The following is a 24,545-nucleotide window of genomic DNA, read 5'->3' as shown; positions in this document are numbered from 1 at the left end:
AATAAACATTTTCTTTATTTTAGCTTTAGGTAATTTAATTTATTGTTCATGCATTTTAAATACTTTTTAAAGTTGATTTACTTATTTTGAGAGAGAGAAAGAGTGGGAGCAGGGGAGGGGCAGAGGGAGAGAGAGAATCCCAAGCAGGCTCCATGCTGTCAGCATAAAGCCTGAAGCGGGGCTTGATCCCACAAACAATGAGATCATGACCTGAGCTGAAATCAAGAGTCAGATGCTTAACTGACTGAGCCATCCAGGAACCCCATTCCTCGTACATTTTAATTACATCTGTTGTTGTGCACAACAGTATCACTATAACCTACTGTCCATTAAGTATTACTATAAATTATTGTTTTTATTTATTTTTTTAAATGTTTTTATTTATTTTTGAGACAGAGAAAGACAGAGCATGAGCAGGGGAGGGGCAGCGAGAGGGGGAGACACAGAATTCGAAGCAGGCTCCAGGCTCCGAGCTGTCAGCACAGAGCCCAACGGCAGGGCTCTAACTCACCGAGTGTGAGATCATGACCTGAGCTGAAGTCGGACGCTCAACCGACTGAGCCACCCAGGTGCCCCTATAAATTATTATTTTTAAATGAATGCATAGATTCATATTCAGAAACAATTTAAATTTGTCAAAGAAACTTTTTTTAAATTTCATGTTTAAGTAATCTCTACACCTAGCATGGGGTTTGAACTCACAACCCCAAGATCAAGAATCACATATTTTACTGGCTGAACCAGCCAGGTGCCTCAAGAAAAACTTTTTTAAATGAGATATAATCAATACATAATATTGTGTAAGTTTAAGGTGTACAGTGTATTGATTTGATGCATTTATATATTGCAATATGCTTGCCACTGTAGCATTAGCTAACACCTCTATCATGTCACATAATCATCATTTCATTTTTGTGGTTGGGACAATTAAGATCTAGCCCCTTAGGGACTTTGAAGTTACTGATACAATATTGTCACCTATAATCATTATGCTGTGCATGAGACCTCCAGCACTTATATATCTACTGGTTGCAAATTTATACCCCTAAACAACATCTCCCCAGTTCCCTCACCCCTCAGTCCCTGGTAACCAATGATTCTACTCTTCGTTTTTATGAGTTCAGCTTTTTTAGGCTTTGCATATAAATGATATTATACAGTATTTGTCATTCTCTTGAATACACTTATTTTCAACAAAGTATAAATACTATGTAGTATGATCAACCTTAAATCCCCCTCATGGCCACAGGGAAGCATTTAGCTGGTCTGATCATGAGATACACTTTTATCCTGAACTCTGAACTCAATGTGGCTCAACAAAGAGTTCCACACTGGCCCATGTGTCACATCACTCTCTAACACAGCAGGCGATGTCTCATGGTGGGACTTATTATAGAGACTTCTCTGTGTCCCTGCAGCTGCTCAAGATTCACACTTGAAATGTAGAGGTTTCCTTGACTTTATCTGTGAGTCTGCTCTGTTACTGTTTCTAACTGTTATTGTACAGATCTGTGCAATGCTGAAATTTAGGGTGATTTGCTCTCCTCGGCTATAATCTGGCTTAGTTTTTTGTAGCCTTACAAAATCCATGTTGGAGGTACCCATTACTGCCTAGTAGAAGGTGGGGACCCGACATCTTCCATTTCTCCTAGCAGTGTGGACTAATGGTAGTGGGACTAATTAGACCACTCTGGCTGCTGTCAGGAGAAGAACAGATCCCAGGTTTGAGGCCGCCTGATAAAATGTCATGCAGCAGATGAGAATCATGAAATCTGATTTTCTCTGTGTCATCATCTTATACATCTTTCCACTCTGAATATACTCTTGATGCTGATTAACCATTGTGTGTGCATTTGGATGTTGCCTTTAAGGGTCCTTGTAAACCTTAAAGCATCAGATAAATATAGGTTATTACATGTTTACAAGGTGCCATTTCTTTTTCCTCTTTTTTTTTTTAATGTAGACTCCACACCCAGCATGGAGCCCAATGTCGTGCTTGAACTCAAGACCCTGAGATCAAGACCTGACCTGAGATCATGAGTCAGGTGGTCAACCAACTGAGCCACCCAGGTGCCCCTCAAGGGTGCAATTTCTAACTTGGTAACCCAACTTAGCTGTTTCCAAGTAATTCCTTCCTGATCATCATATTTTTTCTGGGTAGAGTTTTCTGAGGAAGGTCTTGGTCATGGCTGTCTTCAGCTCCTTGTTCCTGAGACTGAAGATGATGGGGCTGAGGAAGGGGGTGAGGACCGTGTAGGTGATGCCCATCAGGGTGTCTCCTTCCAGAGACTGGGGACCCTTGGGCTTCAGGTAGATGACAGAGGCAAAGCCGTAGTGCACAATGACCACAGTGAGGTGGGACGCACAGGTGGAGAAGGCCTTGTGCCGGCCCTCAGCTGAGGGGATCCTCAAGATGGTGGCCACGATGAAGGCATAGGAGAGGAGGATGAGGAGACAGCAGCCCAGCAGGGCCATGATGCACACCAGCCCCACACCCTTGGCCACTACTGGTACATCAGTTCCACAGGCCAGCTTCAAGAGAGGGGGCACGTGGCAAGCAAAATGGTGGATCTCATTGGGTCCACAGAAGGTGAGGTGGAAAACGGCCGTGGTCACCACCAGCCCCATGACCGAGCCACCTACCCAGGACCAGGCCACCAGGCAGGCACAGCCGCGGGGGCTCATGAGCACATTGTAGCGCAGGGGGTGGCAGATGGCCACGTAGCGGTCGTAGCCCATGACGGTGAGCAGGAAGGAGTGGGTGAAGCCGAACGTGAAGGAGAAAAACATCTGGCTGGCACAGGCCGCCCAGGTGATGGTGCGGCGGGTGGAGAGCAGGTCGGCCAGCAGGCGCGGGGTGATGGCCAAGGTGTAGAGGATCTCGGAGGTGGACAGGGCGCACAGGAAGAGGTACATGGGCGTGTGCAGGTTGCGCTCGCTCCAGACTGTGGCCATGATGAGCAGGTTCCCCAGCAGCGTGAACAGGTACATGAGCAGGAACAACAGGAAGAACATCATCTGAAGGTGGGGGAAGGTGGAGAAGCCCACGAGGATGAATTCAGTCCCTGCTGAGAAATTGCCTTTCTGCATGGAGACTGTGCCTGGGGCGAAGTGTGAGAGACAGAGCTCAGCTACTTGGTGGAGAAGGTCTTCCCCATCCCGGGGTCTGCTCAAGAGGGTGCCCCGATCAATGACAGCTGGCATTTGTAAAAATTAGCAGTGGGAAACCTCACTAAAATGCAGTCAGAGGTTTTGGCAGGAAGAGAGCTCACACCCTGTCCCTCCTAGTCCATTGCAAACTTGACAAGGACAGGAAGAGATGGACTTGACCTTGGGAGTGGCTACTACTCCCCACGCTCCCAGTGAGAAGCCACCATACTTTGAACTCTCGGTTTATTCTAATGGACTTTTTATAACAGCCTTTCCAACTTACCCCTTTTCTCCTTAAAAAGTCTACCTTTCCTTTGTTCCCACCTGCCTCTGGTTTTGTGGTGGCCTATTTGCGCTGGATTGTGGTTCCATTTTATTTCTGAATAAACACATCTTTTGCTGGTAAAATAACTGGGTTTGTATTTTTAAGGTTAACACACTGACTGAGTTCCCACTCTGTGCCTCTTAAGATTTAACCCTCTCGGGGTGCCTGGGTGGTTCATCGGTTGGGCGTCCGACTTCGGCTCAGGTCATGATCTCACAGTCTGTGGGTTCGAGCCCCGCATCGGGCTCTGTGCTGACAGCTCAGAGCCTGGAGCCTGCTTCCGATTCTGTGTCTCCCTCTCTCTCTGGCCCTCCCCTGCTCATGTTCTGTCTCTCTTTGTTGCAAAAATAAATAAAAAAAAACATTAAAAAAAAAGATTTAACCCTCTCATTAACCTAGTAACAGAGGTGCTGTTTTTATCACCTGCATTTTGAGCATCTTGAGCAGACTCACGAGAATATTGGTGTGCATGGAAGTTAGGCAACTTGCTCTAGGTGAAGCTGTCAAAATGGCAGAGCTAAGACTTGAACCTGTGCCTGGCTGTCTCTAAAGACTGTGCCTTTCACTATCCTTCTGGGTTGCCTCCCAGAATGAAAACATTCCTCCCCTGGAGCTTCCAGCCATTGTCATTGTATCCTTCTACTGCCTTCTGATAAATCCTGTTCTTCACATAGCTCAGTGACCACAAGACACCCCTACCCCATGTCTATAATCCTTGGACTGGCAGGCATCTCTAACTTAATACAAATCAGATTCTTTCTCTGGAGGTATCTCTTTAGGGAGTGAGAGGTAAGAGGCTGTGTAGAAGTAACACTCTGGGTGTTTTTCTGCTCTCATGAGGCACATCCGTATGTTCTAGGACAATGCAACATGGACATCCGACAAAGGGACGTGGGAGCCAACCTGAATTCTTGTTCTGCCAACTGTGTAAAAGTGAGCATGTCTCTTCATCTCTCTGTACCTCCATGTTCCCCTGCCTCCCTCAGCATTGTTTTGAGAAATAAATCAGTTATTCTTGGGATGTGACCTGACACCCAGCAAGTGCTCCCTATAAAAATTAAATCAACACACTAAGTGAGCAAATGTACATAGTCTGTGATCAGCAAATAACTTCAATTTCATGAGATTTCAGTGTCTCTTCATGAATAACTTCACCATTTTTAAATGATCTTTTTTATTAGGCAGTATAAAGTTTTAAAGGCTATAAATCCCCAATCTGCTTTCCATCTCTATTTGCCTGTTCTGGACATTCATCGAAATGAAATCATACAGTATGTGGCCTTTGGGGTCTGGCTTCTTTCGTTCTGTGTACTGTTTTTGAGGCTCACCCACATTATAGCATGTAACATTCTGAGAACCTGGTTGCTTTTCCATGGTTGACCAGTACTCTGTTGTATGGATAAACCACATATTGTCTATTTACTCACTGCTTAATGGACATTTGGGTTGTTTCCACTTTTCACTGTTGTGAATAGTGGTGCTATGAATATTCATTTATGTAGGTGTTTTAAAGCATATCAGTGGTTGCCAGGGGCTGTGGAGGGAGAATGGGGAATGACTGCTAACGAACACAGGGTTTCTTTTTGGGTTGATGAGAAAGCTCTGGAACCAGACAGAGGTGGTTGGTTCACAACACTGTGAATGTAATTAATGGCACTGAACTGTATGCTATAAAAAGGCTAAAATGGCAAATTTTATGTTATGCGTATTCTACGGCAATAAAAAAAAAATAGGGGAAAAAAGTAGTAAGTGCCCTATTAGGTGGGTGCAGGTCCCTGATCAAGCCCTGACAGGCTAGTAGTGAGAAATAAAGAAGGGAACAGCTGCATTGGTGACTGGAGGCTGCATTCCCCAAATATCACCAGTTTCCAGAGTTTCTTGGTTTCCCTTCCCTGGAGCCCCTCGTATCCTTTCTCCACTTTTGGGGCATCACCTGCCAGTAGGTCCCCAGGATTGTGTCTCCAACAACCCCCCAGTCAGTCCTGCCACTCTGAGATCTCAGAGGGATGAGTCAAAGGTCAACAACATGGAAACCAGAGCCTCTGAGAAGAGGCTGAATGGGTGAGAGCAGGGTCATGTGGATTGTGCTCACAAACCTCCGATGGGTCTCCAACATCTAGAGCAAGGTTTCTCAACTGTGGGACTCTTGACTTTGGGAACCAGATCATTCTCTGCTATGGGGAGGGGGGTGGGTGTTCTGTGCACTGTAAAGTGTTTAGCTGCATCCTTGGCCACTACCAGCCCCCGTGACAACAAAAAATGTCTCCAGGCATTGCCAAAGTCAACCCCAGTGGAGAACCAATGACCTAGAGGCTGCAGTTACAATTTTTTGGCATGCTCCCCAGTCTTGGTTCCTTCCCTTCTCCGCCCAGCAAATGCCTGTTTATCTTTAAGATTCCATTTAAATGTCCTCCCGGACATTCTCTTCCCAAAGCAGATTTAATCACTCATTCCTGCCTGCTTCCAAAACAATGACTCTTGAATGAGTTTAAAACTCCTTGATCCTAACTTTATCATGACCCTCATCATAATGTGTCATGCTGGAGGTGTGACTGTCTCTGGCACTGGATTTTGAGTTCTCGATGAGAATAGCTACCCTTTGTTAGATGTGTTCTATCGACGCAACACCTATGCTCATGTGTTTTGTATTTAATCTTTACTCCAACATTATAAGGTACCTGCTATGATCCCCATTTTATAGATGTGGCTGCTAAATCCCACAGAGGACACATCACTTGCCCAAGGGACCATGGCTCTGAAATAGGGAAGCCAGAATCTGAACCCACGTTTGAATGACCTCAAAGCTTCTCTCTTCCTAACCTCTCTGTCATATTCACCACTTACTGGTGGCTGTTAATGAATGCCAGAGGCCACTCCCAGGATCGGGGAAATGTCAGCTTCCCCATGCTGGACAATTCACACACTCCCTCCCTGTATCAGTTAAGATCTCAAAAAAGGGAGAGGATGTATGAGAAGACAAGAAGTCACCATGTCCTGAGGAGGTGGCCCAGGGCTGCATATATCACCCTCTGGAATGATGGGGGTGCAGAATGCGGTTAGAAGGGTGCCCGTTCTTTCTGGAAAAGGCTGAACTATGGACACAGTGAAAAGATTGGTGGTTGCCAGTGGCTCAGTGGCAGAGAGAGCAAGGGACAAATGGGTGGAACTCGGATTTGGGGACAATGGTAGTTAAGCTGGTGAACTCTTGTAATGGTGGATACCTGATGCTGTGCATTTGTCAAAACTCATAGAATGTACAATACAAACAGCAAAACCTAATGTAAACTGTGGGCCTTTCTTAATAATGTGCCAATATTAGCTCAGCAACTTTAACAGAGGCACCTCACTAATGCAGGATATTAATGGGAAATATTGGGTGCAGGGAGAGAGAGCATCTATAAGAATTCACTGCACTATCTGGGATGCCTGGGTGGCTCCATTGGTTAAGCGACTGACTTTGGCTCAGGTCATGATCTTGCCGGTCGTGGGTTTGAACCCCGCATCGGGCTCTGTGCTGACAGCTCAGAGCCTGGAGCCTGCTTCGAATTCTGTGTCTCCCTCCCTCTCTACCCCTTCCCCTCTCGCACTCTGTCTCCCTCTCAAAAATAAATAAACATTAAAAAAATTTTTAAATAATTCTCTGCACTATCTGGGGTGCCGGGGTGGCTCAGTTGGTTGAGCATCCAACTCGTGATTTCGGCACAGGTCATAATCTCATGGTTGTGAGATTGAGCCCTGTGTGGGGCTCTACGCTGACAGGGCAGAGCCTGCTTGGGACTCTCTCTCTTTCTCCCTCTGCCCCTCCCCTTCTTTCTTCCTTTTTCTCAAAATAAATAAATATATGTTTTTTAAAAAAGAATTCTCTGCACCATCTGCTCATTTTTTTATAAACCTAAAACTGCTCTAAAATGTGAATCCCATTAATTTTTTTAAGTAAAAAAGAAGCCATTATAGGTGTGGGTCCAGGACAGCAGAGAGGGTAACTAAAACCCTCCTGGCATTGATCTACTAGGAAACCACCTGGAGAATTCCTCTGTAAGTAAACCAAACAGGCCCAGAGAGAGAGAGTGTGTGTGTGATCTGGCTAACTGGAACATAGACAAAGCAAAGATGGGGCCTTCTCCTGCCCACATACACCCCTAGGGCCAGGTCTCCTGACTTCAGCATTAGGGACATTTGGGGCTGGATCACTCTTCATGGTGGGGACTGTGTGTGTTTTGCAGGATGTTGAGGTGCATCTCTGGTACCCAACAGATGCCAGTAGCATCTCTCAGTTGTGATAACCAAAAGTATCTTCGCACATTGTCATATGCCTCTTGGAGGAAAGAAGTGCCCCTTCTGAGAACCACAGGCTAGGCCTCTCTTGTCACTCAGACCTCCATCTTGCCTTACCTGTCTGCCCCCATCCTGGCTGTCTCCTTTTAGTGAACCTCCTTGGTTTCCCTTCCCTGCATCCTCCTTCCCACCTCAGCCATCTCCTACCTGCCTTGTCTCTCCCTCTTTTCATCCTTAACTCCTCACCATCACTCCATCTGTCCCTAGGGCCTCCCTGATTGTTTACACCCCCGGAGGTGGCTGGAGGAGCCTCTCAATCCTGAATCCTCCTATCTCTGTCTTTTCTCTGCCTCTCCCTGGTCCTTTACTATTTGTTTCTGGGCAGGACAGAGAGGAGAGAGGTGAAAAGCCAGACAGGTATCCTGGCTAACTTTGAGTGGCAGCTCTTCTGTCTCTGAGCCTCAGTTTCTCACCTATCCGATGAGCCTCCCTCTAAGGCAATGTGAGCTCCAAAAAAAGATAATGCCTGTAGAGCAATCATCCCACTGTCTTGAAGCTAGGAAGAGGAACCCCACCTGCCCACATGCCATAGACTCAAACTGTACAAAGGATTATGTAAACACGGTAGCTTCGCTGAGTCTAGGACAGATGCTGGTTCCACAGGTCTCTCCTATCCAGGTGGAACGTGGGGAAGGTGACTCACCTGGGGTCAAGGCTCTGCATCTGTCTCTGACTCACTCCAGCAGGAGGTCCTGAGTTAGTCTTTCTCTGAAGATAAGGGTTGTATAGGTGAGGGCTGGGCGGCAAGGCAAGGAGTTTCCACTCTGAGCCTGCCAGCTAGGCAGGGGAGTTTACCTGAGCATGACCACCATTATTTATGCCGCCTCGGCTCCCACCTGCCACCTTCTCTCACTGTGGTCCTACCGCCTCTGCCTCTGCTGGATGGGATGCTGGAACCCCTTGGGACCCTATAAGGGAGGGGGCAACCTCAGAGAGAGTATGTCCTCACTTTCCTTCCCTCCCTGCCTGCCAGGAGTAAGTCAATTACCTGAGCTTCTCAGGGACTCAAGTAGAGTCTAATTCTCTGCAAATTTGGAATTTGGGGCCCTGGCTTCTGATGTTGACAGGAGAGTAACCCTGCCACGGCCCACTGGGGCCAAAGAGTCTGCCTAATGTGCCCTCTTGATCTTCATTTTTCTTTCCCTATCCAGGTCATTTTCCCAATTAAATGTCCTTTTTAAGGATTTAAAACATCAAAAAACCCACAACTATTTGTATCTCCTTATTAAATAATTGAAATGCCACAAATAAGGCTAAAAGTCATGCAATGGCCACCCATTCAATCATGATGACGAATTTGATGGGCATCTTTCCAGACCTTTGTATGCATGTGACCATGTGAACAAACACAAATCCATAAGATTACTCTTATGAGTTTTTGCTATGGTTTAAGATAGATATCTTTCTGTCACTTGTGTGTTGTTGTTGTTGTTTGTTTTTGTTTTTGTTTTTCCTCAGCATTGTTAAGTGAAATCCATGTTAGTTTATAGAGGCCAAGGTCTCCGGTCCCTGGCAGTATTGACATTTGGGGTTGGGCCATTCATTGTGGTGGGGGTTGTCCTGTACATTGCAGGAAGTTTTACATCATCACCCAAAGTCTCTACCTGCTAGATGCCAGTAGCCTCCCCACCCCAATTACAACAAAAATGTCTCCAGACAGTGTCAAAATCGCCCCTAGGTGAGAACTACTGCTATAGAACCACCCCATTTTTATAAAATCAGTTTAATATTCAATTTTATGAATATGCACAGTGTATGTTTAACTGATAAGCACCTCAGCTGCTTACAATTTTTCACCTTTATTAGGAAGAATGCAATACATACCTTTGTATGTCATCTACTATCCACAGGCACTATCAGATACAAATTAAGTAGTGAGATGATCAGGGCATAGGAAATATGATTCTTAAATTTAAGAAGAATTGCCAAATTAAACTCCCAAGTGGCTGTGCTAATTCATGCTCCCAGCACCTGTGTGTCAGAGGATTTATTTCCCCACACCCTCACTAATGCTTGATCATGTAAAACTTAATTTTGCCAATATGGTTGCCAAGTGATCTTCCATTGTGGCTTTAATTTGTATTCCCCTAGAAGCAGCTGGGTGGCTCAGTCGGTTGAGCGTCCGACTTCAGCTCAGGTCATGATCTCACAGCTCATGGGGTCGAGCCCCGCGTTGGGCTCTGTGCTGACAGCTCAGAGCCTGGAGCCTGCTTCGGATTCTGTGTCTCCCTCTTTCTGCCCCTCCCCTACTTGCGCTCTGTCTCTCTCTGTCTCTCAAAAATAAATAAGTATTAAATTTTTTTATTAATTTGCATTCCCCTAATAACTAGTGGTGTTGAAAAAATCTCCATTGGTTATTAACCATATGAGTTTCCTCCTTTTAATATATCTTTCCAAAGCCTTTCTTCATTTTCCTGCTGGATTGTCTTCCTCTTATTCTCTTACAGGCATTTTTGAAGAGATTCTAAGCACTAATTTTGTCTACCAATCTTTTTCCTTTGCCTTCTGTTTCTTGTGCCTTACTACTGTTCCTGTCAGGAACACTCTCCTTGGTTTCTTCTAATGCTTTTACACTATAGTTTTAGGGTTGAAAAACTACTGTCATAGATTTTCTGTTTCTATACATGAAGTTTTATTGGAACACAGCCATGCCCATTCATCAACCAGGGCTATTTTTGTGCTCTGGGGGCAGAATTAAGTAGTTGTGACAGAGATAGTGTGGCCTGCAAGGTTGAAAATATTTACTGTCTGTCCATTTACAGAGAAAGTTTGCCAGCCTCTCAAACTTTAATCTACCAAAATATTGTGAAAACATTTCAAGTTGGGTTTTAACTTATTTTTTAGGACTTTTTTTTTTTTTTAGAGCAGCTTGAGGTTCTTAGCAAAATTAAAAGGGAGGTACAGAGATTTCCTATAAACCCCCTGCCATGCACATGCATAGACTCTCCCATTATCCATATCCCCCACCAGGTTGTGACATTATATTCGTTTCAGGTGTACAACATAAGGATTCAATATAGGTATATATTGAGAGTAGGCATTCTTATAATTTCTGATGTTAATGGGAATCTTTCCGTATTTCACCTTTAGGTAGATTGCTTGATTCTTTCAGTTCTGTAAATCTGGGTGCAGTAGGCCTCACTTTTAATGCCCTCTGTCCCTTCCTGGCAGACTCAAACTCTATCTGCTGTATTTCCTGTCATAAACTATTAGTGGCTAAAGGTAGAAGCTTGATTGGATTCAGTTTCTAATTTTTAGGCAACATTACTTCATAAGGGGTGTTGTGTGTTCTCTGTTGCGTGATATCAGGAGTGTGACGTCCGACAGATACACTTTTAGTGGCACTAGGATTGATCAGTGGGTTCTGATGTGTGTCTGGCCTTTCCTTTCATGGAGTGGTTGCAACTTTCACCGATCATTATCGTCTAGGAGACTAGGGCTTTCATTACAAAAGGTATACAGTCTCTGCTGACAACGAGACTGGGATGGGGAATAATTGCCAACCTTTTTCTGGCGAGTCCAGAACATCTGTGGCATGGCCACAGATCCCTGTGTGAGTGGGGAGGGCAAGAATCCAGCAACAGGTGGTTCTTACTCATAGGACTAGTCATACCCAAAAGACCTCATTCCCTGTACCTTGGAAGAGATGGGCTTGTTCAGATCTGTCAGCTTGGAGACTTCGTTTTGGGCTGGCTCCTCTTGAAGGCTATATTGGGAGCTGTGTCCTCCCAGAACTCACATGTTCAAGTCTTGACCCCCAGTACATCAGAATGTGACTATATTTGGAGATAGGATCTTTAAAGAAGTGGTTAAGGCAAAATGAAGTCATATGGGTAGACCCTAATTCAATATAAATGGAGTCCTTATAAAGAGGGAACTTGGTTGGGGCGCCTGGGTGGCGCAGTCGGTTGAGCGTCCGACTTCAGCCAGGTCACGATCTCGCAGTCCGGGAGTTCGAGCCCCGCATCAGGCTCTGGGCTGATGGCTCAGAGCCTGGAGCCTGTTTCCGATTCTGTGTCTCCCTCTCTCTCTGCCCCTCCCCCGTTCATGCTCTGTCTCTCTCTGTCCCAAAAATAAATAAACGTTGAAAAAAAAATTAAAAAAAAAAAAGAGGGAACTTGAACACAGAAAGACCACGTGAACACACAGGGAGAAGATGGCATTTTTCAGCCATGGAGAGAGGCCTCAGGGGGAAAAAAAACCACCTTTCCAGAACAGTAAGCCTCCAGAATGGTAAGAAACTAAATTTCTGTTATCCAACACACCCAGTCTGCAGTACTTTGTTATGGAAGCACTAGCAAGCTAATACAAGCTGGATGCAGACTCTGAGTAATTGTCTCAGCCAGCTTCTCTTTGCCTCAGTTTCCCATCTGTGCAATCAGGATTGTGAAGCCATACCCCCTAGTAAGGGCGTTGAATGAACTCTGCCTATAAAACCCTAAAGCATAGTATGCGACCCACAGCAGGTTCTCAACAAAGGGAGTCTCCACTGTCATGAGAAGAACAGAGAGGAGTGACTCAGGGAGACTAATAGTTGATACTGGGAACAAGAGAAAGATGAGAAGGGCATCTCAGTGGCAGGAAGAGAACAAACCAAAGGCGGTAACCGAGACACTCGGATTTCCCCATCATTTGTTTGCCTGGCTCATTTCTACTCGTTTTTTTGGGCCTCAAGTTAGACGGTAGATGTTCCACCCCCTGGAAGCCTTCCACACTCTCTGATCTGGGTCATTTGGCCCCTTGAGTTTCCAGAATGCCCTCATAATTTCCCCATCACTGATCCGTCTGTATTTACAAATGCCTTATCAGCTTGTCATCTATCCTACGCACAAGATTGGGCCTGCTCTGTTCACCAGGTGTGTCCAGCCCGTACCACGGTGCTTCACATAGTAAGTGTTCACTGAATACATGCCATTGTCAATTGCAGAGGCTGCCGTCAGGGGCGGACCTAAGCAAAACCGTTTAGGAATAAATACTGCATTCCCTTCTGTTACCTTTCTGTTATACCTTTACGTCTACCTGGCATATCCTTGACCCACACCTTTGGCACAGAGGTAAGAACGTAAAAAAGGTTCTAGGCCGTGTTTTGTTCCTTTCCTGCTTCTCTTTGGTCTTGCTTTCTCCTTTGTGGAACTTATGATTCTTTTTTTTTTTTTAACTTTTAAAAAAATATTTATTTATTTTTGAGAGAGACAGAGTGTGAGGGGGTGAGGGGCAGAGAGAGAGGGAGACACAGAATCTGAAGCAGGCTTCAGGCTCCAAGCTATGAGCACAGAGCCCGACGTGAGTCTCGAACCCATGAACTGTGAGATCATGACCTGAGCCAAAGTCGGACGCCTACCTGACTGAGCCATCTAGACGACCCTGGAACTTCTGATTCTTGACATGGCTCCTACCTTCATGAAAGTCCAGTGGGCCCAGCCAACCCTCTGTTCTATGAGGGTGGGGGTGGGGGTGCACCAGATCTGTGCTTTCTCCATATCGCAACATCTAATACGTGCACTTCCCAATTCTCCTTCCCCACCAGGACTTCTTTTCTGGTGTCCCAGTCCCTCAAGGCCATGACTTTTCACAACACTGATTTATACCAAAGTATGAATGGTTGTCTTTGGTGTAATGGGCTGGTATTAGTATTTGTCAAAGGATATTAATATGTTAACTCAGGGGCACCTGGGTGGCTCTATCAGTTGAGCATCCAACTCTTGATTTCAGCTCAGCTCATGATCCCAGGATCATAGGATAGAGCCCCACATCAGGCTCCTGGAGCCTGCTTAAGATTCTCTCCCCTCCCCATCCCTCCCCCTTCATGCTCTCTGTCTCTCTCAAACTAAAAAAAAAAAAAAAAAGAGGAAAAATATGTTAATTAAAAAAAAATGAATCCCAGGGTATTTAGACATATTGGAAGGGTTTATAGAAGTAAAGCATAAAAGTATGTGAACAATTATGGCCTTAAAATTTTTGGAGGAATTTTAAAGCTTGGGAATGATTAGGATAGAAGGAAGAACTTTGACTTGAACAATTCGCATCTTACCTATTGCAGCAACACATAAAAGAACTAGTCTGGGTTTAAAGACATGCTCACACTAAGTCAGAAATATGCAAATATTTATTGAGCACTTACTATGTACCTGACACCAAGGTGCAAAGATGAAGGAAGCCAGATGCCTTCTTCTGTGGAGTACACAGTCTGATGAGGAAGGCAAAATTATTAGAGCTACAGTCCTAAGATGCTGAGCCAGCATGCAGTGGGGCCAGGACCAGGAAAGCTCCAGCATCCAGAATCTTAAAGAATGAGAAGAATTCATCCAATCAGAGGAGAGGGGGCAGAGGGTCACAGGTGGGGTGTTGGTCTAAGGAGCTATGGCTTCCTCTTGAAGTCTGGGGGAGTCAACCCAGAGTTTTAATCATGAAAGTGACATGATCAGATGACTGGAGGATATGGGTCAGAGGGAGATGTTCAGCGACGTGCTGGAGGCAGCCCAAGCCCCCTCACAAGAGCCAGTTGTTAAATTTTCAGGAATTTTGTGAGCCAGTTGTTAAACACAGCTGTCATTAAAAGTAAACTATCTGAACTTAAAATTAAATAAATGAGGGTAATCTGGGACTGAGCCCCTCTTCTTACATCTGTCACTGTTGGGGAGGTTAACTTGATGTTCTTAGCACTGAAACCAAAGGATGACGGTCTTATGAAACTACAAATTACTACAAATAATGAGACCGAGCCTTCTATCTGAAAGTATTGGAAGTTCTTAGAGATAATTTGCTTAAAGACTGAGCAAGTCAAAAAGTAATAAAATCTAGAACCTAAACTCTAAAATAGTAATAACCGTTCAAAAGCCATTACTTCCCAATTATTTTATTTCACTTCACTATTATCTGTACTCTTGGGGCTCTTCATGACTATTGTATGTGTATTGTGGAATTAGGATGTAATGGCGTGCCACTGTGCATCTCTGTGGGTGCTTCAGCCACGGGGCAAGATTTATAACACGGAAACTGGCAAATGCTAACGTACCAGTGGAGGTGAACCCAGAGGCAGGAGGTGAGGGAAGACGTTCACTGAGAGACAGAGATTTGGGAATAAATAGAAGGAAGATCATTACCCTAAAGAAATCCAGAAGGTAAGTGGGATGGGATTTGTTCACCAAAGTTCAGTTCTGGCAAGACTTTTGTTTTCCAAAGTCTGGTAAGGTGATAAACACAAAACATCAGCAGATACAGTAGAACTTGTTGAAAGGATTAACTCAAAAGTAAAAACAAAGTAACAAAAGATACAGTCAAGGAGTCTTTTCTTGTTTCTTTCTGTAAGTCTTCTCTTTAAAAATAAACACTTTATATCTCTATCTGGCACAAAGGTGGGCAATAATTCTCAGAAACACCACACAATCTTTGATTTTACAATGTTGATGTTTTCTTCCATCCTGAATCCTGTTACTCTTCATGAATTGACAAAGCCTCAAATTCTGGGTTGTTGGTTTTTTTTTTCAGTGTCTTCTGGCTCCATTAGAAAAGAGTTGAGGGGCGCCTGGGTGGCGCAGCCAGGTCACGATCTCGCGGTCTGTAAGTTCGAGCCACGCGTCGGGCTCTGGGCTGATGGCTCGGAGCCTGGAGCCTGTTTCCGATTCTGTGTCTCCTTCTCTCTCTGCCCCTCCCCCGTTCATGCTCTGTCTCTCTCTGTCCCAAAAATAAATAAACGTTGAAAAAAAAATTAAAAAAAAAAAAAGAAAAGAGTTGAGGAGTGCCTAGGTGGCTCAGTCAGTTGAGTGTCTGACTCTTCATTTCAGTTCATGTCATAATACCAGGGTTGTGGCATCGAGCCCCATTTTGGGCTCTACACTGAGCATGAAGCTGGTTGGGATCCTCTCTCCTTCTCCCTCTGCCCCTCCCCTATTCATTCACTTGCACTCTCTCTCCAAGAACGAAAGAAAGAACGAAAGAACAAAAGAAAGAAAGAAAGAAAAAGAGTTGAAACCATTTAAAAATCAGTTCCACAAATAACTTCGCAACTCTTGTTTGAAAAAAAAAAAACGCTGCTGATGACGATCAAGGATAGTTTATTTAAAATACATTTTTAGCTTTTTAGGGGCGCCTGGGTGGCTCAGTCGGTTGAGTGTCCGACTTCAGCTCAGGTCACGATCTCACGGTCCGTAAGTTCGAGGCCCGCGTCGGGCTCTGGGCTGATGGCTCAGAGCCTGGAGCCTGCTTCGGATTCTGTGTCTCCCTCTCTCTCTGTCCCTCCCCCGTTCATGCTCTGTCTCTCTCTGTCTCAAAAATAAATAAAAACGTTAAAAAAATTAAAAAAAATACATTTTTAGCTTTTTAAAATTGTGATGTCTATCTTTTTTGAGCCACAGAAGTCTGATTGGTCCAATGCTTATTATGCACGGAGTCCTTTGATAAGTGATTTACGTTTTTTTTATAGAATTCTCATGACCACCTGGAGAGAGGGGAACCATTACTAACTTCCGTTTACAGGTGAGAAAACAGTAGTGCTGAGATGTGAAGCTAATTGACTTACAGCAACAGGCTAGAAGGGATATTGTACAGCCTGCACTCCATGAAGGAGAAAACTCACACTCAAAGGGAAAGTGAGCAGATAAGAGACATTCAACCTATTCATGAGGGAGTGGGGAATTTGAACCCAAGTCTGTCAGGTTTTAAAGCCAGTGCCCCACCATCATGAAATCCCAGTGTTTTGCTCTTGACTCAGCACGTGCAATCTGTCTGATCCAGTATCTCCCATTCCTGTTATTTGAGTCAAAGTACATTCAGGTACTAGCAATGCTTTTATTTACTTGGTAGGGTTTTTTCTACTGAATGTTGTTAAGCCTTTAAAGTTCTTCATTAGAACCTAATAGATCACTACTGTACATAGAAAACCCAAACTATCGGACATAAATAAGTGTGCAAGCGGGAGCACACTTTATCTTTTTCCACCTGAACCACAACTGATACAGAAGATAAGAGTAAAAAGAGAACATCTTAAAAATTAAAGAATATTGTTTAAATTCTAGCTAGCTGCTGTTGCCTGCTGAAGGCTCTGAGCCAAAGACCCTCCTTCTCACTTTCCAAAGGGATGTCATGGGGAAAGTGTTGTAGGCACAGTAACATCAAATCAAAATATTCTCAGGGTGTCATCAAAAGAATTGAAGGAATGAAAAAGGGGGTACCTTTTTTATGGGCACCTGGGTGTGTCCGACTTCAGCTCAGGTCATGATCTCACGGTTCATGAGTTTGAGCCCTGCTTTGGGCTCTGTGCTGACAGCTCAGAGCCTGGACCCTGCTTCGGATTCTCTCTCTCTCTCTCTCTCTCTCTGCCCCTCCCCTGCTCATACTCTCTCTCTCTCTCTCTCTCAAAAATAAACATTAACAAAAATTTGTAAGGGGATACTTTTTTAATGTTGTGTCTGTGAACCAAGAAAAAACACCATGAAAAGCTTTTAATTTCAACTAAAATTCAACAAGGGAGCCAAAAACATCCAATGGAGACAGGATACTCTCTTCAACAGATGGTGTGTGGAAACTGGATAAGCCACACGAAACAATGAAATGGGAACTCTATTTCACACCACTCACAAAAATTAACTTGAAATGGATCAAAGACTTAAGCATAAGACTCAATACCATAAAACTCTTAGAAGAAGCCCCTCAACATGGGTCTCGGCAATGATTTATTAGATATGACACCAAAAGCATAAACAGAAAAAGCAAAAATCAGCAAACTCAAAGACTTCTGCACAGGAAAAGGAACAATTGACAGAATGAAAAGACAATCAAAAAATTGGGAGAAAAATTTTGCAAACCGTATATTGGATAAACGTTAACCCAAAATGTGTAAAGAACTCATACAACTTAATGACAAAAACACAAACAATCCAACTTAAATGGGAGGGGGGGCAAACTAAATAGATATTTTTCCAAAGAGGACATCAAATTGGCCAACAAGCACACGAGAGGATGCTCAACATCAGGGAAATGTAAGTCAAAACCACAATGAGATACCACCTCAAAAGACAAAAGACAACAGGTGTCAGGGAGGATGTAGTGAAGAGGAAACCCTGGTGCACTGTTGGTGGGAATGTAAATTGGTCCAACCACTATGGAAAACAACATGGAGTTTCCTCAAAAAATAAAAACAGGTCTACTCTATAATCCAGCCATTCCACTTCCAGGTATATACCCAAAAGAAGTGAAAACAAAATCTTGAAGAGATATATGCACTCCTCTATTTATTGCATCATCATTCACAATAGCCAGGATATGGAAACAACCTAAATGCCCATCAAGGGATGAGTGGGTAAAAAAGGTGATACACACACACACACACACACACACACACACACGAATATAATTCATCTGTGAGATAGGAAGATATCCTGCCTTTGTGACAACATGGATGGACGTGAGTACATTATGCTAAGTGAGATAAGTCAGAGAAAAACATGCACTGTGCAATATTACTTACACTTGGAATCTAGAAAAAATAGAGTGGTGGTTTCCAGGGGAGGGAGGGTGCAGGGATAAGACTGATGTTGTTTAAGGGTACAAACTTGCAATGAGTGGTAAATAAGACAGGTCTAATGCACAGTGTAATGAATATAGACAATATTATACTACAATCATCAAACTTGCTAAAAGACTACTTAATTATCTCAGCCATTAACAAGAAAGGGTAATTATGTAATGTGATAGAGGTGCTAAATATTGCTATACTGGCAATCATATTACAATATATAAATGTATTGAATGAACATGTACAACCTCAATTTACATAATGTTCTATGTCAAATAATTCAACAAAAAATAAAATGCTTACATGAAGACTAAAACTTGGTTTCTACCTTTAAAAAAAAAGGGAAAATGGGGCGCCTGGGTGGCTCAGTGGGTTAAGTGTCCAACTTCAGCTGAGGTCATGATCTCGCAGTTCATGGGTTCAAGCTCCACGTTGGGCTCTGTGCTGACAGCTCAGAGCCTAGAGCCTGCTTGAGATTCTGTGTCTCCCTCTCTCTCTCTCTGCCTCTTCCCTGTTCACACTGTCTCTCTCTTTCTCAAAAATAAATAAAGCATTAAAAATTTTTTAATGTAAAAAATAAAAAAGGGGAAAAACACCCTGAGTTCAAAAATTGGGAAAAAATTAGTTTATTTCAAAAGGAATTGGGTCTAAAAAGGGTCTAAAAAGAGTCTTCAAAGAGGCTTAGCCAAGTGGTTTCCTTTAAGAAGTTTCCTGAGGGCACCCTTCAGATCGCGGTTCCGAAGGCTGTAGATGAAGGGGTTCAGCATGGGGGTGACCATGGTGTACATCACTGTGGCTACCATGTCCCTCTGGGTGGTGTGTGTGGACACAGGGTTGAAGTAGACCCCAATAATAGTCCCATAGAAGAGAGAGATGACACAAAGGTGAGAGCTACAGGTAGAGAAAGCTTTCCACTTCCCCTGGGCTGAGGGCACCTTCCACACAGCCGCAGCAATAGGTGTATAGGAGGCCATGATACACACAAAAGACATCAGAACCACCGAACCCCCAAGGACCAGCATCAACATCTCGTTGACTTGCGCGTTGGAACAGGAAAGCTTGATCAAGGCATTAATGTCACAGAAAAAGTGTGGGATCCTATTGGTGCAAAAGGACAAGCGGGTCATCAGGATGGTATGGACCATGGAGATGAGGTTTGCTGAGGTCCAGGGCACGGTCACTAGCAAGGCACAACGAAGGACGTTCATGATCGTCATGTAGCGCAGCGGGCAGCAGATGGCCAGGTAGCGGTCATAAGCCATGACTGAGAGAAGGATGCTTTCCGCTGCCCCAAAGGCAATGAAGAAATACATCTGGGCCAGGCAAGCCTGGGGGGAGATGGTGCTGTGTCTGCACAGATAGTTCACCAGCATCTTGGGGACGGTGGTGGAGGTAAAACAGATGTCCAGAAGAGACAAGTTGCTGAGGAAGAAGTACATGGGGCTGTGGAGGTGAGGGTCCAAGAGGATGGCCAGGATGGTGAGCAGATTCCCCATGCATCCGATCAGATACAGGCTGCAGGCCATACCAATGAGCACCTGCTGCTGTAGGGGCTGCTCGGAGAGGCCGAGGAGGATGAATTCGAAGACTCGGGTCTGATTCTCCATATCCGGGCAGTTCTGAGGCCAGAAACAAGGGCGTCAACAGTGAGTGGACTCTGGAGGAAGAAATGGATCATCGCCTTACTGTCCTTCCCACCCAGCCTTCAGGGTTCCTCTCACTAACCCCTCTGAGCCTGTTTCCTCATGTGCTTAAGGAACTAATAATTCTAACCTCTTAGGATCATTACAAGAATTAAGTGATAAAGCTGTGTACAAGGGCCTTAAATCCATACCTAACACGTAATGTGGACAGTTATTTTTATTACTGGGAGTTTCCAGTGATGCTATCAAGATAAAGAGTGATATATGTTAATTAGCTTGATCGTGGTGACTATTTCACAGTTAGGCACATATCAAAGTATCAAGTTGTATACCCTAATTATATACATTTTTACCTGCCAATTATGACTCACGAAAGATAGGGGAAGAAATAAACCAAATAAATAGCCTAAATAAAATACTATTTCCAAGACTTGTTTTAAAAAATAATAAAAATAAAGGCGCCTGGTCACTTGGACATCCAACTCTTGACTTCAGTTCAGGTCATGATCTCACAGTTCATGGGTTCGAGCCCTGTGTCGGGGTCTGCGCATGGAGCCTGCTTGGGATTCTTCCTCTCTTCCTCTCTGTGCCCCTCCCCAGCTCATGCTCTCTCTGTCTCTCTCAATATAAATAAATAGACTTAAAAAAATTAAAATGAAAATATTCTTTATTTATTTTTTATTTTTTCATTCATTTTTAATATATTTTCAATTGTGATTAAGGGCATCAATTCTGAAGGCAGACAGCCTGGAGTTAAATCTTAGCTCTGCCTCTTACCAGCTGTGTGAGTTAGGCAAGTTACTTAACTTCTCTGTGCCTTAGTTTTCTCATCTTTAAAGTGAGGCTAATAATAATAGCTGCTCCACATAGTTGTGAAGATGTGGTGGGTGAATACAGAAAATGCTGAACCTCATGAATATTAAGACCTCTTAGTGGCTGAGAGCAAGGGTTCCGACAGACCCTGTTTGAATACCATCTCTGACACTCATTGGCTGTGTTAGCCAGTGACAGACACTCCCACAGCCTCAGTTTCTTGGGAGGAGTAAATGAGACAATTCATGTGGAGCTCTACAGAAGCTGCTTTTAAAGGCACACTCTAAAATGTTACAAGGACACGTATCTTTTCCATCAGTCTCGTTGTCAGGCTGTAAGAGCATGCGCAGATTAATTATATCTTGGTGCAGGTTATTTCCAAAGGGAGCTAATTTCATTCATTTTATGCTTCTTAGCATCAGTGTTGGAGACAGACAATCTTTATTTGCCCACAAATTCTGGCCCCATGTCCCAGGCACTGCTTGCGTTACCCGGACCCTGGGCAGCCCACTGACTCTAAGTCCACTTAGGCTAAGGTACACTCCAGCTACATACACGCCCAAATCTTGGTGGCTGACAGCACTGAAGGTTTATTTCCCTCTCGGGCTGCAGGCCCATCATAGGTTGCTATGGCTGTGCTTCGTGATGAATTCAGTCCAGAACTCAGGCAGAGAGACAAACCTCTGTGTCTGGGGCACTGCCAGTTATCACAGCAATGGAAAAAGTGAAGGGTAGGCTGGCTCCAAAGAGCTTTTACCAGGAAACAGCCTTCTCTCACCTCCACCCACATTTCAGTGGCCAAGCCTGGTGTTAAGGGGGTGGGGTGGCAGAAATCTCACCCTGGGAGCAACATTACACATTTGTGAATGACAATAGACTCTCCAAAGCTATCCAGTCATCTTTATCCACGGAAGGCTGAGAAAAAGAGTGAATATCTGGGTTGGCTGGTGTTTTGTTTTTGTTTTTGTTTTTGTTTTTGTTTTTTGTATCTATGGACTCCCCCATGCTGTTCACCCTGCAATCCACATACCATATGGCAAGGCATGTTCAGGGTACATCTGAGGTATGAAAATATTTATTTTGGGGTTTTGTTCTTTAAGTTTATTTATGTATTTTGAGAGGGAGAGAGCCCAGGAGGGGCAGACAGAAAGAGAACTGCAAGCAGGCTCCACTCTGTTAAGGCAGAGCCCAACACGGGGCTTGAACTCTCAAACTGTGAACTCATGACCTGAGCCGAAACCAAGAATCAGACGGTTAACCAACGGAGCCACCCACCCAGGCACCCCAGAAAATGTTTTTTTATATTACAGGTGGCAGGTGTCTTAGTGTGGGGGCATGGGGTGGCGGGGGTGGGGGGGCAGAGGGCGGTCTCAATTGTCTTCCATACTTACTTGCACTTTTTATTCAATGGATTAAATTCATTCTGAATTTCTGACTCAGCATCCACCTCTTTTCCAATTCCTGCTTGATTATCCTGCTGTTTCCTGGACATCACTCCCAGACACCGCCCCCACCCCAGGCAATCCCGTCTCACGAGGTCTGAAATGGGATCCCCCTGCCAAAGCCGCTGAAGTTGGCCCTGGGAGTTTTTTTGCACTGTGGCATTCCGTGGGGTGCACAACCTGGACAACCAAGTCAAGCACTGGGCACTGCCTGCCACTCCTGTCCTGCCTCTCACATCCCAGTGATTCTGAATTTGTGGACTTTTAAGCATCATCTTAGTCTCTTGGACAGAAGCAGGAAGTTCATTCCCAGCCCAAGTTCACTACAGACTCCCAGGTGGGTGATCTATCATCCCCTGGTCTCCCCATGGCCACTCTCGCCTCCCACAGCCCAGCAGCCAGTGAGCCTGTGGAAATGCAGACCCGGGTCCAATCCAACTTCACAGCTCAAGCCCAGGGATTCTCTTCCTGGAGTCTGCACACATTTGGGGCCAGATCATTTTTTGTGGTGGGGACCACCTTGTGTATATTTGCAGGATATTGAGCAACACCCCTGGTCAGTAGCACCCCCCTCCACTCCAGCTGCAACAAGAAGAAACATCTCAAGGCCCCTTGGGAAGGGATTGAAATTGCCCTCCATTGAGGACTGCTGAACTAGGTTGAAACCCCTGCTCTCTCCTCCCCCAGCACCTGCCCAAACTGACTAACTTTAAGCAGGACAGTGATGCTTATTTGACGCAAATCCACAGTTGAGCTAACCCACTTGACATGTAGCACCCCCACTGAACCCTCCACAAGTGCATGGGGCAGGCAGCTGAGGCTCCACACCTCACTTCTGCATGGAGTTAGAATTCAGCCTGAGCTCTGGCTCTAGTGGCCACTCTCTCGACCAGCTCAAACACCCTGTCCACCCACGAGGCTATGACACCAGGCACTCTAAAGTTTTGGCGGGGAACACTGAGCAGGCAGCTCCCCGACCTTTGAGGAGAAGTTCCAGGGAGGAAGTTGAAACCTGAGACCATGCCTCTACAGCTTGTCTTCTTGACACACTTACTTGACCAGTGGCTGCTGTACCTCTGGCAAATCCCAGGACCTCTCAGCCCATGGGTGTTGTGTTTCCAGGGGGAAGGGGCCACTGCTGCCTCCACATTGTCTTCTGACTGTAGAGGAGGAACATGTTTTCTCTGGGAGCCAAAGCAGGGGCACCACCAACAGGTTTATACCAGACTTTCTGACCTCCTGAAGCGTGATCCCCAGAGAATCTTGTTAGAGGGAATAAAATTAGCTCATCCTCCCTAGCGTGCCTCTAAGTCTAGAGAGCGTGCCTCTGTGGGAAAATAGTTGGTCCCAAGAATAGTGGCTTTTTTCAGATTCATCCCTCTTGGTTGACAGAGGAAGGTGTGGTACTCAATGTTTTCCATGATGAAACTTTTAAATATCTTATTACCAATAATGGTTATAATGTATTAAGTATTTGTTATGTGGGTAGAGCCACACTAAACATGTAATATCCTATCATTCCTGCTATAGTGAGTGCCTGTGTCTTCATGCATAGTCTCTAATTTTTCGCTTAAAGACATCGGAATGTCTGTGGTTCTGAAGGTCACTTAACGTTTTTGTGCAATGGTGTGATATTTTCCAAATATTTCTTTGTCTATCGATTTGCTCTTGGCTCATAAAACACAATCTCTATACCGACTCTGAATGCAGAAAATTTGGCACACACTTCTAAATTCTAAAGGTGTGAGCAGCAGCCTTGGTGTCTCTGTGAAAACAAGGGTATCGTGTGTGAAAACTGATGGTTTTGTATCTTCTTTCCCAAATTTTAGTACTTTTGTTTCTTGGGTTTTTTTCTGGGGGGAGGGAGGGGAGAGGTATAGTACTGCTTTGTCTAGGACCCCCAGGATAATGTTGAAGAGAAATCCATAACTGTAGAAATCCATACATTGTTCCCAAGCTAAAATGGAATGTTCTCAATGCCACACTGTGAAATATGATATTTATAGTAGGACTATACATAGATCTCACTTCTAGATTCAGACATTTCTGTTCTACCACAAGTTTGCTGAGTTTCTTTCTGAATCGTGTTTACCTTATACAAGTTACTATGAATTGCATTGACTAATTTAAAATTTTATGTGGAATGTTCCTGTAGGCACAAATTAGACAGAATAAATGATGAACTCCTGTGTCTCAAGGTTTAATAATTATAAACACTCGACCAATTGAGTTTCTTACAATCTTCCCCCTTATTTGGTTTATCATTTTAGTTTTTTTAATTTTTTTTAACATTTATTTATTTTTGAGACAGAGAGAGACAGAGC

At 44.4% G+C, this 24,545-nt stretch overlaps 2 protein-coding genes across 2 annotated transcripts; both read right to left on the bottom strand.

The window, feature by feature from the left end:
* Positions 1-2,142: 2,142 nt before the first annotated feature.
* On the bottom strand, positions 2,143-3,090 carry LOC115499843 (olfactory receptor 10H1). The gene has a single exon (XM_030294047.1). The coding sequence runs from the start codon at positions 3,088-3,090 to the stop codon at positions 2,143-2,145; it is 948 nt and encodes a 315-aa protein (XP_030149907.1).
* Positions 3,091-18,978: 15,888 nt separating this feature from the next.
* LOC115499834 (olfactory receptor 24-like) lies at positions 18,979-19,990 on the bottom strand. The gene has a single exon (XM_030294037.1). It carries the CDS (start codon positions 19,928-19,930, stop codon positions 18,995-18,997), a length of 936 nt encoding a protein of 311 aa, XP_030149897.1. The 5' UTR covers positions 19,931-19,990; the 3' UTR covers positions 18,979-18,994.
* Between the last annotated feature and the right edge of the window lie 4,555 nt (positions 19,991-24,545).

This window comes from Lynx canadensis, chromosome A2, assembly GCF_007474595.2.
Source record: "Lynx canadensis isolate LIC74 chromosome A2, mLynCan4.pri.v2, whole genome shotgun sequence".
Taxonomy (NCBI): Eukaryota; Metazoa; Chordata; class Mammalia; order Carnivora; family Felidae; genus Lynx; species Lynx canadensis.
This window is presented reverse-complemented; position numbering and strand designations above follow the sequence as displayed.

Coding starts and splice junctions, on each gene's coding strand:
- LOC115499834 (XM_030294037.1), bottom strand. CDS start 19,930: ATGGAGAATCAGACCCGAGTCTTCGAATTCATCCTCCTCGGCCTCTCC.
- LOC115499843 (XM_030294047.1), bottom strand. CDS start 3,090: ATGCAGAAAGGCAATTTCTCAGCAGGGACTGAATTCATCCTCGTGGGC.